Genomic DNA, 13,218 nt, shown 5'->3' on the forward strand with positions numbered 1-13,218 from the left:
GGTATCTTTGCGACACTTTAGCCACAAGTGCAGGGCCCAGGCCCGAGCTGTAAGCCAGGAATGCAGTGGTTAAGAGCATGGCTTTTGAAGCTAGCCAGACTGAGGCCAGTCTTGGCCCTATCACTGACTAGCTGTGTGCTTTTGGATACGTTTTGGACTTTGTAGTTACCTCAGTTTGCGTAGCTTACAAAGTAGCATGACTTGGCCAACAGGCTCTTTGAAAGCGTCAATTCCACAACTATCCTGCCAGACTTGGGCTGGGCGTTGCAGGAACATCCTACAACAAGCCACGCGGGGCCTCTGGCCTCACAGAGGTTGCACCCCGGAGGGGTCGGACGAGGTGGCCAAGACAAGACTGCAGGTCCGGGAAACTCGTCCCGGTCCTCGGAAGCTGGCTGGCCTCGGCAGTGCGCGTGCGCGCAACTCTCTGCGACACTGCGTACAAGCCTTTTGCGGGGAGCCCGTTTCACCGAATGTGCTTCATGTCGCGGCGGCTGGGACGCCTGCCCTGAGGAAGGGCAGGGACGGGCTGGTAGGACGGCCCCAAGACCGCCGGTATCAGCCCCGACACCAAGCCGGACTCCAGCACTCCACCGGCCGGGGCGGGGGAGGCGTCTTCCGGGTCGCGCATGCGCAGCCTCCTCGCCCCGCCCCCCGCCTCTGGGCCGCGGGTTGGTGGGTTTGGGTCACGTGGGCGCGCATCGCCGCTTCCTCGCCGCAGGGGGCCAGCCCGCGGGCAGGTTTCCGGTTCGGTGGGTCGGAGATGACGGAGCCGGGCGCCTCTCCGGAGGACCCCTGGGTCAAGGCAAGCCCCGTGGGCGCGCACGCCGGCGAGGGGAGGGCGGGTCGGGCTCGTGCACGTAGGGGGTCCGGAAGACGAGGGGACTCCCTGAAGTCCCCAGAGCTACTCCCGCTCTCCGGGCCCCGGGGCTGCAGAGAAGACAGCTCTCACCCCGCGTGTGCCAAGGTGGGAAGACAACTGAGGCGTGTGCGCGCGGGTGTGAGGGGACAGGGTTGGAGGGCTGGGGGTGTGGAGTGGGCGGACGGGGTCCTGCCGAGGGGTGGCGCTCCCGCGGCCTAGCCACTCTTGGCTCTGGGGGAATCCTGCGGCTGCCCGCGCACCCCAGGGTGTGGGTGTGTGTGGTGTGTGTGTGTGTGTGTGTGTGTGTGTGTGTGTGTGTGTGTGTGTGTGTGTGTGTGTGTGTGTACACGCGCGCAGGGGCGGAGGTCTGAACGGGCTTCTCCCTTGCTTGGTGCCGCAGGTCGAGTATGCGTACAGCGACAACAGCCTGGACCCCGGTGAGTGCGTCCCCCACCGTCTGCAGCTGTGGAGGAACACTCCCATTTCAGCCCTATAGATTTAAGTGGCCTTGCTAGCCACACCTGAGCACAGTCCACTGCCCTTGAGCTGAGCGGGCCTGAGCAGCGAGGGAGGAGGAGCTGGAGGACAGGGGCAGGAAGCATCCAAGGGTGACACCTAGTTCCCTATGTCCTGGAGCACGGACGTGATGGAAGTAGTGACAGTTGGTCACTCACCATCATCACGCCCCGATGCCACTTTGTGAGCCAGGAGGTATCACTACAGGCCTGTGGAGCAGAGTAGACACTAGAGACAGGAGCACTGCGAAATGGCACGACAGGAAGTGGGTGGCCCAGTATGGCTGGCTTTTGGGTTGAAGGGGAGAGGTCAGTATTTAAGGCCCAGGAAGCCATTATGCTCCTAGCAGGGCCCCTCCCTCTATCCTACCCCTTAGTGATTGGGGTCTCTCTTTTCCAGGGCTTTTTGTAGAAAGCACCCGCAAGGGGAGTGTAGTGTCCAGAGCTAATAGCATCGGTTCCACCAGTGCCTCTTCTGTCCCCAACACAGGTAGGCAGCAACGTCCTCCCCACTCGGGGGAACCAGATATGCCTTCATTTTAGTATCTTTCCTAGACAGGGCAGCTCCAGCCATCCACGTGGAGGCGCTGGAACCCTAGTGCTAGAAGCAGGGTATTGCCATCTCTCACCTCATCTGGGATATTAGGTTCTTGTATCTATCTGCCATCTCTGGGTACCAGGTTCTTCTTCCCAGCTGGGGAAAAGTGGGCTAGATGGGCCCCACTGGGCCCCAGAATGACCTCTTCCTGCCCCCAACTCTGAGCGTAGATGACGAGGACAGCGATTACCACCAGGAATCCTACAAGGAGTCTTACAAGGACCGGCGGCGGCGAGCACACACTCAGGCTGAGCAGAAGAGGAGGGATGCCATCAAGGTGATTGGGGATGCCTGCACCTCAGCCAGCGCAGGAGGGCGCTGCACACTTCAGATCCACTCTGCCTCGACCCCGTCAGGCAGTCCCAAGCAGGCTTGGGGGCAGCTAGTCTAGGCCCTGGACATGAACTTCTCCCTCCTTCCCACTCCCTTTGAGTGAGTGAGCATGGAACTTGGTATCATGGAAGAAAAACTTTGTGCTCATTTGCCTTAACCCCGGAACCCATGTCCCCTGCTGTCTCCACAGAGAGGCTATGATGACCTGCAGACCATCGTTCCCACCTGTCAGCAGCAGGACTTCTCCATTGGCTCCCAAAAGCTCAGCAAGGCCATCGTTCTGCAGAAGAGTATGGCCAGGAGAGCACTGGAGGGCTTGGAGCCAAGGGGGCTGTGAAGGCTAGCGCCTCAGAGCCGCTTTTGGCCTGGCCCTGGTGGGGTGGTTGTAACAGGAGAGGTGGGGTCTGGGGGGAGGGGAGACACAATCAGCCTGGTCCTTCTGGTTGTGCCCACCCCCTCTTCCCTCCCCCACTCCAGCCATTGACTACATCCAGTTTTTGCACAAGGAGAAGAAAAAGCAGGAGGAGGAGGTATCCACGCTACGCAAGGACGTCATGGCCCTAAAGATCATGAAAGTGTAAGGGGGGTGCTGGGCTGGGGGAACCAGGGCTTCTGGTTCTGAGGGGACTCTGAGGCCCCTTCAGTTCATGCCCTTCCCTTTGTTCAAAGGCCACATCAGATAATATTCTCACTCTCTCATGTGGTAGGCAGGACTCTATCCCAGCTGTAGCAGATACTCTGGAAACGCCTGTGGGATTAATGAAGGGAAGGCTGGAGAGGGTGGGTCACCACTTCTGACCTAGAAGCAGTATCTAGCTGATGTTGAATACCTCCCCAAGGCTCTCTGGGAATCTCCTTCCCAGGGGAGTACGTAGGGTAGCACTATTCTTCTTCCGGGGCCGGTGGAGCTGCTGCAGCCCCTTAGCCCTGGCCTGTTCGCTCTCAGGAACTACGAGCAGATTGTGAAGGCACACCAGGACAACCCCCACGAGGGGGAGGACCAGGTCTCTGACCAGGTGAAGTTCAACGTGTTTCAAGGCATCATGGACTCCCTCTTCCAGTCCTTCAATGCCTCTATCTCCGTGGCAAGCTTCCAGGAGCTGTCGGCCTGTGTCTTCAGCTGGATTGAGGAGCACTGTAAGCCTCAGGTATGGGGCAGCCGTGGACACGGGGCTGGGGGTCTTCCCTCAGGCACAGTGGCCCAAGCTGTTGTTTGTTCAGAGAGACCGGGTAGCAGGTTTTAGGTTTCTTGAGGATATTTCTACAACTTTCAGTATTCTTGTTTCCCCCTTTGCTTTCTAGCCCAGTTTTTCCTGTTAAGGTTTCATTTGGCAAGAAGGATTGGAGCACTCACTAATGCAAGGCCTAGCTCTTGGCCTTTGTTTCACCCACATAGTGGCAAGTAATGGCAGCCTCAGGCATTCCTCCTCGGCCGCCCCGCAAGTAAGCCCCCGCAAGTAAGCCCCGATCACTTGCAGCAGACTTACTTGGGGTTTTTGGAAAGATTCCTGGCCCCCACCCCCAGGCCCACTAAAGTAGCTTTCCATGGGGTTTCTAATTACTATTTGTAATGGAGAGTGTGTTAATGGTTGCACTGAGTCTTCCATTTTTGAGGCCTGGTTGCTTTTTCTGAGGCTTGACTTGTATCTGAGATTCTCACGTTTTTGTTTCCCAACATTTTTTTCAATGTAATTTTTAAAAGTTACACTCCATTTACACTTATTACAAAAAACATTGGCTACATTCCCCATGTTGTACAATACCTCCTTGCAGCCTTACACCCAGTAGTTTGTACCTCCCACTCCCCCACCCCCCACTGGTAACCACTAGTGTGTTCTCTGTATCTGTGAATCTGCTGCTTTTTTGTTATATTGACTAGTTTGTATTTATTTAGATTCCACATATAAGTAATGTTATACACGTATATGTGGAATCTGTCTCTGACTTACTTCACTTAGCATAACGCCCTCCAAGTCCATCCATGCTGCTGCAGATGGCAACATTTCATTTTTCTCTTTGGCCGAGGAGTATTCCATTGTGTGTGCGTGTGTGTGTGTACCACATCTTCTTTATCCATTCATCTTGGTTTTTTGCAGGGTTTTTTTGGTACTTTTAAAAATTTTATTAAAGTACAGTTGATTTACAATGTTGTGTTAATTTCTGCTGTACAGGAAAGTGACTCAGTTATACATACATATAATCTTTTTCATATTCTTTTCCATTATGGTTTCTCACGAGATATTGAATATAGTTCCCTGTGCTCTACAGTGGGACCTTGCTGTTTATGCATCCATCCTATATACAGAAGTTTGCCTCTGCTAATCCCAAACTCCCACTCCTTCCCTTCCCTACCTCCCCCACCCCCGCAGCCTCAAGGCTGTTCTCTGTGTGAGTCTGTTTCTGTTTCGTAGAGATGTTGATTTGTGTCATACTTAGATTCCACATATAAGTGATATCATATGGTATTTGTTTTTCTCTTTCTGATCTACTTTGCTTAGTATGATAATCTCTAGGTCCATCCATGTTGCTTCAGATGGCGTTATTTCATTCTTTTTTTTAAGGCTGAGTAGTATTACATTGTATATATATGCACATTTTCTTTATCCGTTCACCTGTTGATGGATGCTTAGGTTGCTTCCGTATCTTGGCAGTTGTAAATAATGCTGCTGGAACATTGGGTTGCATATCTTCGAATTAGTGTTTGTATTTTTTTTTGGATATATACCTGGGAGTGGAATTGCTGGATCATATGGTAGCTCTATTTTTAGTTTTTTGAGAAACCTCCATACTGTTTTCCACAGTGGCTGTACCAGTTTACATTCCCACCAACAGGGTGCAAGGGTCCCCTTTCCTCCACATTTGTTATTTGTGTTTGATGATCACCATTCTCACAGACGTGAGGTGATATCTCATTGTGGTTTTTTGTTTTTCTGGCTGCGCTGGGTCCATTGCGGCATGCGGGTTCTTCTTCATTGCAGCACATGGGCTCAAGCTCACGGGCTTAGCAGTTATGGCGCTTGGGCTTAGTTGCCCTGTGGCATGTGGGATCTTAGTTCCCCGACCAGATCTTACCCGCGTCCTCTGCATTGGAAGGCGGATTCTTAACCACTGTGCCACCAGGGAAGCTCACCATACTGTTTTGATTACTGTAGCTTTGTAATATAGTCTGGAGCCAGGGAGCATGATACCTCCAGCTCTGTTCTTTCTCAAGATTATTTTGCCTATTCGGGTTCTTTTGTCTTTCCATACAAATTTTAAAATTATTTGTTCTAGTTCTGTGAAAAATGCCATTGGTATTTTGACAGGGACTGCAATGAATCTGTAGATTGCCTCGGGTAGTATGGTCATTGTAACAATATTGATTCTTCCAGTCAAAGAACATGGTATATCTTTCTGTCTGTTTGTGTCATCTTCAATTTCTTTCCGTCAGATTACAAGTCTTTTACCTCCTTAGGTAGGTTTATTTTATTCTTTTTAATGTGATGGTAAATGGGACTGTTTTCTTAATTTTTCTTTGATACTTAAATGCAAGAGATTTCTGTACATTAATTTTATACCCTGCAACTTTACCAAATGCATTGCTGAGCTCTAGTAGTTTTCTGCTGGCATCTTTAGGATTTTCCATGTTTAGTATTGTGTCATCTGCTAACAGTGATATTTTACTTCTTCCTTTCCAATTTGGATTCCTTTTACTTCTTCTCTGATTGCCATGGCTAGGGCTTCCAAAACTATGTTGAATAAAAGTGGTGAAAGTGGGCATCCTTGTCTTGTTTCTGATCTTAGAGGAAATGTTTTCAGCTGAAAGCATGTCCCAACATTTTTATTGTGAAACACTGTAAACATACTGCAGCATTGAGAGAATTTTATAATGAACACTCATATATCCCCCTCCCCCCCCCAAAGTTTACCATTAACGTTTTTTGTATTTGCTTTATCACATAGTAATGCATCTCTCCATCCCTGACTGACTCCTTCCTGTTTTGGGGGCATTTGCAAACTGTAGACATCAGTGCTTCCCAGGTTTTTTGTTTTAACTGTACTCTAAAGAGCACACCTGGTTCAGGCAGGCATCACTGAGCAGCTCTGTGCCCTCCGTGAGCATGATCTCTCTCTTTCTCTGCTGCCCCTACCAGACCCTACGGGAGATTGTGATTGGTGTTCTACATCAATTGAAGAACCAGCTTTACTGACCAGCTCTTGGAACCTGCAGAACAGCCAACAAGAGGCCTTGAGTCTCCTACTTGGCCGTGGAGCCACTGGGCTTATGAGATTGGACTGTGACACTGCACACCAGTCAGCTGCTTTCTCCTCAGTGTTTGGCTCCCCAGCTCCCCCCTCCCCCTCAGCCCCATCTTCAGTGGGGCTGGGGAGGGGGGAAGGTTATTATGAAAGCTTTGATTAATTTATTATACTGACCATAGATCTCAAACCTACCTAGTCTTTCCCCCTCCCCATGGAAGTCCTCGGGATGGGGTCTGCTCTGGGAACCCTAGAAAGCTCCTGGCCTCTCCCTTTGTCTAGGCCTCAGGTTTCTGCTCCCGTTTGGTAACTACCGTTTGCCTGTTCTGGTCTCTCTGGCAACCTTTAGCCTGAGTCTGGCCACTTTGGCAGTAGTTGGATGGGAAGGAAGGAGGAAGGGAAAACGCTCTCACAGCCATGAAGGGTGAAAGGTGGCCTCATGCCTAGGCTAGGGCTGCCTGGTCAGCCCAAGGTGAGGCCAGAGCTTTCTCTGGCCAGCTCAGGGCAGGGCTGCCAGGTTCCTGCCCTTGCCCCCTACTCTGGGTGGTGGAGGGAAGCAACCTCCTCACCTACTCCTGTCCTCTGTGTCCCCACAGGCAGTAGCACTGCACAGCAAAGTCAAATGTGACACAACACTACATATTAAATTTTTTAATTTTTCTAAACACCAACAATGCAATTTTGCTAAAGTTACAATTTTGGAAAACTGGTCTCAAGACCACTCCCAGGCTTTCTGTCAAGTGTATCTGGGTCTCCACCATCTCAGTGCTGCCTGCATTTCTCCCAGGACTTAGGGTGGGGTGAAGGTGGGTAGAGAAGATTTTCTAAAGGTCTCCTGGAGTGTAGAGCCCAGGAGAGTCCTGGGTGAGGCCCTGGGCTCCTTGAATGCTATGCATAGTAGCCTCTCCCTCCCTTGTCCCCCAAGCTCTCTTTTGCCTTCCTCAGGTTTGATATCTGGGAGGTTTGATTATCCAGAGGAAATTAAATATTTTTATATCAAATTATATTACAATAAATATTGCCAAATGCTTTCCTTTTGCATTGTTCCCCATCTAACTAACTGTTAAGTTCAGGCAGTCAAAACGTGGATGACGAAATGAGTGAAACCATCCTCTCTGGGCCACCAGTGCTCCACCCAGTACTTTGGTGTGTGCCCAAAAGCGGACAGCAGCAGGAACAACAAAAAAGCTGACCTAAACAAGGCAGCCAGTCCAGGACATCTGTGTTCCCAGGCCTGCCGGAGGGCCTCAGGGATCTGGGAGCTTGAGGTTGTAATCTTCATCTGTCTCTATCCCAACTTCCTCCTGCGGTGGAGGGGCAGCAAGACAAGTGAATGAGACCTCCCTGGACGCAGGCCCCAGGGGAGCAAGGAAGGGAGAACGCCACTTACAAAAAACTGCTTCTTGCTCTTGGGGTATCCTTCAAGGATTGCATCAGACAGCTCTGTTGCCTGACAAGAAACAAAACCGCCCCCTTTCAGATGGGCAGTACTCGGCTTGCCTGACGGGTCCACGATACCCCCGGTGGCTGCCGCTGTCCAGGGCCCGCCTAGAGTTCCCCCGCACTTACCATCCTCTTGCGCCTCCTCCACTCTTTGCAGTACCTCTGCCTCTCTCTGTACACCTAGACAGGGAAACAGGTTCCTCTGACCCCCTCAGCCCCGCAGCAGCCGCTGGGGTCGACCCTCCTCACTTTGAACCTGCACAGGCAGCCCTGCCTGCTCCCCACCCCCTCCCCACCCACCTGCTCTTTCTCTTCTGGAGTCACGTGGTTGGTGGCCGCTTTGAGGTTCTTCAGTCTCTCTGTGTAGCCGGCACATTCCTTCTTTAACTCCTGGATCTCTTTCTGCATCTCCGCTGTGGTCAGGGCACTAGCTAACTCCTTCAGCTCTAAAACCACATCCCCCGGAGAGGTCACTGGCTACCCTGAGGTAGGGGACCAGGCCTCCACCTTGCTCTGGGCTCTATACACAGGGTCCAGAATGGGTCCCATATTCTGGAAATCCTCACGAGAGATTAAGGCTTACAGAATTGTCGGTTTATTCTAGTTTTCTTTCCTTCCCCATCTACAAATAGTTGAGGGGAATGAGTCTGAGTAGACTGTTAGCTGTAGTCAGTTAAAGCAGCAGAGTAAAGGGAAGTGTGGGAACCGTATACTGGTACTCACAGCAGGGAAGGCAAATGCCTGACTTGCCCACTTGTCTTCAGAAGCCATTAGTTGTTAGACATTGATTGTAAGGTAATGCTTATGACAGCCCAGCAAAGGGATCTTTGCTGCAAGAAGACAACACTGCAGTCAACAAACCCTTCACTTGGTAATTCCTGACCTCGGACTGACCCTGACACTAGGGGTTCCTTCTGGGGGTTGCCCAGTCCTACCAGCCTCCATGTGGCGGCAGCCCTGCTGCAAGCTCTGCACCTTAGCAGTGAGGGCCACGATTTTGGCATCCAGGACTTGGAGGTCAGCATCACTGGCCGTGTCAAATTGTTCCTGCCAGAGACAAAAGGAAAAACAGAAGCAGGCTGATGGGAGAAGCAAGAAGGGAACCCACGTTTGGGAAGGCCACGTTCATACACACTCGCGAACCTGGGCCTGGGAAGATAGTGAGAGGGTACTTTCGAGCAGTCAGTTCAGTACCAGTCCACTCAAAAAGCTGTAAAAGAACAAGTTGAAACCTGATACGCGTCCTCAAGGGGTTTTGAGGTGCAGGATACTGAACAACAGGACAGAAATATCTTTCAGGTTACCGGCAAAACCACTCACTGGGCTGAAGGAGTAAAGGAACATTCTTCTCAAGGTGATGATACCTAATTATGGGTTTCCACAATAGGAAGAATCTGGACAGGTGAAGAGGCATGGTGGGAGGTATTTAGATAAAGGATACCAGTGAAGTCTGAGGAACCTCTCACGTGAGACCAGCAGCTAGAAAAGGCCTGTGCTGGGGCTCAGTGGGGTCTTGTCAGTGGTGATGGGAAGCAGAATGGAAAGGATGGGAATACCAGCCCAGGCAGTTTGGACTCTACATTCAGGTGAGGTAAACCATTAGGGCAGGAGGCAGCAAACTACAGCCTGCAGGCCAAATCCTGCCAAATGCATGTTTTTGAAAAAAACTTATGGAAACGTAGTCACATCCACTTGCTTACATATTGTCCATGGCTGGTTTTGCTCTACGGTGGCAGACTTGAGTACTAGTGACAGTTGTGTAACTGGGACAAGAGACCATCTAACCTGCAAAGCATAAAAATATTAACTGGCCCTTTACAGAAAAAAAAAAAAAATCTGCCAACTTCTTTAAGGGATCGTCAATAGAGCAGTAATATAATGAAATCTATTTTGGGATAATTAGCCTTGATGGTGGATGTTAAATCCTGTGGGGTTACTGAGTAAAGGAAGACGAGAAATGGGGTCTGCCCCAGAACAGCTTCAGTTTTGTGAGGGAGACAAGTGAAAAGACAATTACAATAGAGTGTGCCTCAAAAGAGGTAAGTGCCCGAAGAAGGCAGTTAGCTCATAGCATTCAGGGAAGGTTTCTGGAGGTGATGCCCTGTGTGAAATCCTAAGGGATGAGTAAGAGTTAGCCGGGCAAAGAGAAAGAAGGGACTCAAAAACTCTGAGCAGAGGAAGGACAATGAGCAAAGGCCACAGGAGTAAAACACATCTAAATGGTCTAGTATTGATGAATGGAGAAATAACAGGGACAGGAGAGGCTAGAGGCAGGCTGGGGCCAGGTCTCCAAGTGCCTTTTATCTGTTCTAGGGAGCACTAGAGTTTTCAGTAGGGAAACGGCATGACTAGATTTGTACGTACATAGATTATTCTGGCTGCAATGTTTAAGATATGTTTAAGGAGGCCAGGAGTTAGAAGGATATTGCAGTAGATGAGGAGCACCTAAACTAGAGCAGTGGTGGCAGCTGGAAAAGGAGAGGATGGATTCAAGAAGAGGAAAACAACTGGACTTGATGGCTGACTAGGCATGTGAAATAAGGGAAGTTAAGAATGATTCCCCGGGACTTCCCTGGTGGCGCAGTGGTTAAGAATCTGCCTAACAATGCAGGGGACACAGGTTTGATCCCTGGTCCAGGAAGATCCCACGTGCCACAACTACTGAGCCTACGTGCTGCAACTACTTAAGTCCACGCACCTAGAGCCTGTGCTCCGCAACAAGAGAAGCCACCGCAATGAGAAGCCCACACACCGAAACGAAGAGTAGCCCCCACTCGCCGCAACTAGAGAAAGCCTGCACGCAGCAACGAAGACCCAATGCAGAAATAAATAAACGAATGAATGAATGACTCCAGGAACATCCCTGGTGGTCCAGTGGTTAAGAATCCGCCTTCCCATGGACATATATACACTACCAAATGTAAGGTAGATAGCTAGTGGGAAGCAGCCGCATAGCACAGGGAGATCAGCTCGGTGCTTTGTGACCCCCTGGAGGGGTGGGATAGGGAGGGTAGGAGGGAGGGAGACGCAAGAGGGAAGAGATATGGGAACATATGTATAACTGATTCACTTTGTTATAAGGCAGAAACTAACACACCATTGTAAAGCAATTATACCCCAATAAAGATGTTAAAAAAAAAAGAATAAAATATACTTATTTTCTTCAAAAAAAAAAAAGAATCCGCCTTCCAATGCAGGGGACGGGGGTTCGATCCCTGGTCAGGGAACTAAGATCCCACGTGCGGGTGGGCGGGGGGCAATTAAGCCCCCCCACCGCAACTAAGACGCAATGCAGCCAAAATAAACAAATAATAATAAAAAAGAATGACTCCCCGGTCTCTGGCCTGGGTGAAGAGTGATTCCATTAAGGGAGAAGAATACAAGAGGAGCCAGTTTAGGGGAGAGATGAGGCATTCTACTTTGGCAATATTGATTCTGAACGGCCTGAAAAGCATCCAGGTGAGGGGGGTCTGGGCTGGAGATACAAAGTTAATGTCACATGTGTTTACGGAAGGGGGTGGAGACAGAAGGAAAATAATTTGGAAGACGGTGGTTCTCATCTAGATGATTGGGAATAAGAACTTCCAAGGATAAATGGATCTCGATAGCAACAACTCAGGATCTTCTGTCCTCTATCATATTTCAAGTCTGGAAATCTCGTGAAGTTTGGATGACAGCAAAGGGGGTCCATACTTTGACTTAAAGGCTGGCTGGGACCCTTTTATGGGCCTAAGACCGGTGAATTTCACAGGATGCTTCAATTCTCCCAAAGAGAGTTCATACCAGGGACTGATTCACCTAATGCCGGACTCTCACACACGTGCTAATCTGCACGTTTCCCTCACCTGGTCAGCAAAGTATATTTTCTGCTTGCCGTACATCTTCTCTTTGATCTTGCCTTGTTGGGCCAGCTGGTCCAGCGCCTTCACCACCGCCTGGCAGAGGGGAGGGGGCGGAGAAGTCGGGGGAGTGACTTCGGGCCGGGCTGGGGAATGTCACCAATGAGGCGGGAAGCGCCCGAAGAGCCTTAGGAAGCCCAAGGCTAGAATGGCAGCCTCGGGAGGGGAGGAATCCAGGCTGATTCAAGGGGTCCCAGGGGAGGAATCCCAGGAGAGGGTCCTCACCGCCTTGCCCAGTCCGTGTTCCTGCTGCAGGTTCCCGAACACGTCCTGGGCGCTGTAGGGCCGGTTCTGCTCCTGTAGGTACCTCAGCAGGATCCCGGAGGCTGCGGAGAGAGACGAGGCGGGGAGGGGTTCCCTCAACCGACCCCTGCCCGCCCTTCTCCCAGGTCTCCCGGCGCCCACGGCCCTTACCTCCCGCCACGGCTTCCGCCCGGCCTTTACTCATGTCCTTTACCGCCACAAAACTCCGAAAGCCGGAAGTTGCAGTTGCTCGGGGCAACAGCTCCTTCCGGCGATGAGCCGGGCTGGCCTCAAGTGCTGATTGGCGGAGGGAAGCGTTCGCGAGGGGCGGAGCAGCCCTTCCCGGACACCGTGTTTCAGCTCGGCCGGGAACTCGGGGCCTACGTCTCGCCGGCCGGGTCCCGGTCTCTGCCGGGTAGGCGGGGCGCGCGCTTCGAACCTCTCACTTACTCCTCTCGGAACCAGGGCTGTAGGGAATCACGCGCTGATGTTTCGGGACCCAGTTCTAGCGGCCGCTGAGCACTCGTGACCTTGAATTGGGCTGAGTATTCGAACGGAAAGAAACCTCAGCATCACCTCCCGCTGGGCAAGAGACTTGCTCAAGGTCACAGGGCTAGTTACCTACGGACGTGTCCCCTCCTACAGCCCAAACCTTTCAGTCGGTTTTTCTCATTTTTTGTAAAACGGCAACAAGAGGTGTTTGCAGGAGGGGAGTTATGAAGACAATAGAAGGGGTAAGCGCCCTGAAAAGAATAACGCTGCCTTAATTTGCCCGTTACCGAGCTTCGCACACAGGGGGCGCTCAGCACATGCTGTGGTTGAAGGTAGGGTTGGGAGGCGCTGCTCTTAAGCCACAATGCTTGTAGAAGTTTCCTCTTGGCCGAGACAATCTTAGGGCAACACCTGGCAGGTGCTTTCCACTCCTGCCCACATCGGCCAATGGGACAAAGCCTGAAATAAGTATTTCTAGTTTCTGAGGTCAGCTGAAGGCCAAAGAGCAGCTGTTGAGTTGCAGGTTCAAACAATCCAGAGGGCCATGGTGCTAATGTTTAAAGCTTCTATTACCTAAAATCTCATTAGCCATTG

The 13,218-nt window shown here is 51.2% G+C and overlaps 2 protein-coding genes across 4 annotated transcripts; one reads left to right on the forward strand and one right to left on the reverse strand.

The window, feature by feature from the left end:
- Window positions 1-61: 61 nt before the first annotated feature.
- MLX (MAX dimerization protein MLX) lies at window positions 62-7,577 on the forward strand. Its single transcript, XM_060135930.1, is given in 10 exon segments — window positions 62-346; window positions 349-555; window positions 722-805; window positions 1,263-1,299; window positions 1,778-1,867; window positions 2,146-2,252; window positions 2,499-2,598; window positions 2,786-2,885; window positions 3,255-3,456; window positions 6,442-7,577. Coding segments are annotated over 10 exon segments (1,134 nt in total). The 5' UTR covers window positions 62-196; the 3' UTR covers window positions 6,499-7,577.
- Window positions 7,184-12,924, reverse strand: PSMC3IP (PSMC3 interacting protein). 3 transcript variants are annotated; one of them, XM_060135932.1, is made up of 8 exons: window positions 12,304-12,924; window positions 12,115-12,215; window positions 11,836-11,925; window positions 8,926-9,037; window positions 8,291-8,403; window positions 8,117-8,170; window positions 7,938-7,997; window positions 7,184-7,851 (listed from the first exon to the last, which is right to left on the reverse strand). In XM_060135932.1, exons 1-8 carry the CDS (start codon window positions 12,335-12,337, stop codon window positions 7,795-7,797), a joined length of 621 nt encoding a protein of 206 aa, XP_059991915.1. In that variant the 5' UTR covers window positions 12,338-12,924; the 3' UTR covers window positions 7,184-7,794. The 3 variants fall into 3 exon arrangements, with proteins under 3 accessions (XP_059991915.1, XP_059991914.1, XP_059991916.1); XM_060135931.1 differs by having other exon boundaries at window positions 8,291-8,436; window positions 12,304-12,881; XM_060135933.1 differs by having other exon boundaries at window positions 8,291-8,349; window positions 12,304-12,879.
- Between the last annotated feature and the right edge of the window lie 294 nt (window positions 12,925-13,218).

This window comes from Lagenorhynchus albirostris, chromosome 20 (genome assembly GCF_949774975.1).
Source record: "Lagenorhynchus albirostris chromosome 20, mLagAlb1.1, whole genome shotgun sequence".
In the NCBI taxonomy this organism is placed as follows: Eukaryota; Metazoa; Chordata; class Mammalia; order Artiodactyla; family Delphinidae; genus Lagenorhynchus; species Lagenorhynchus albirostris.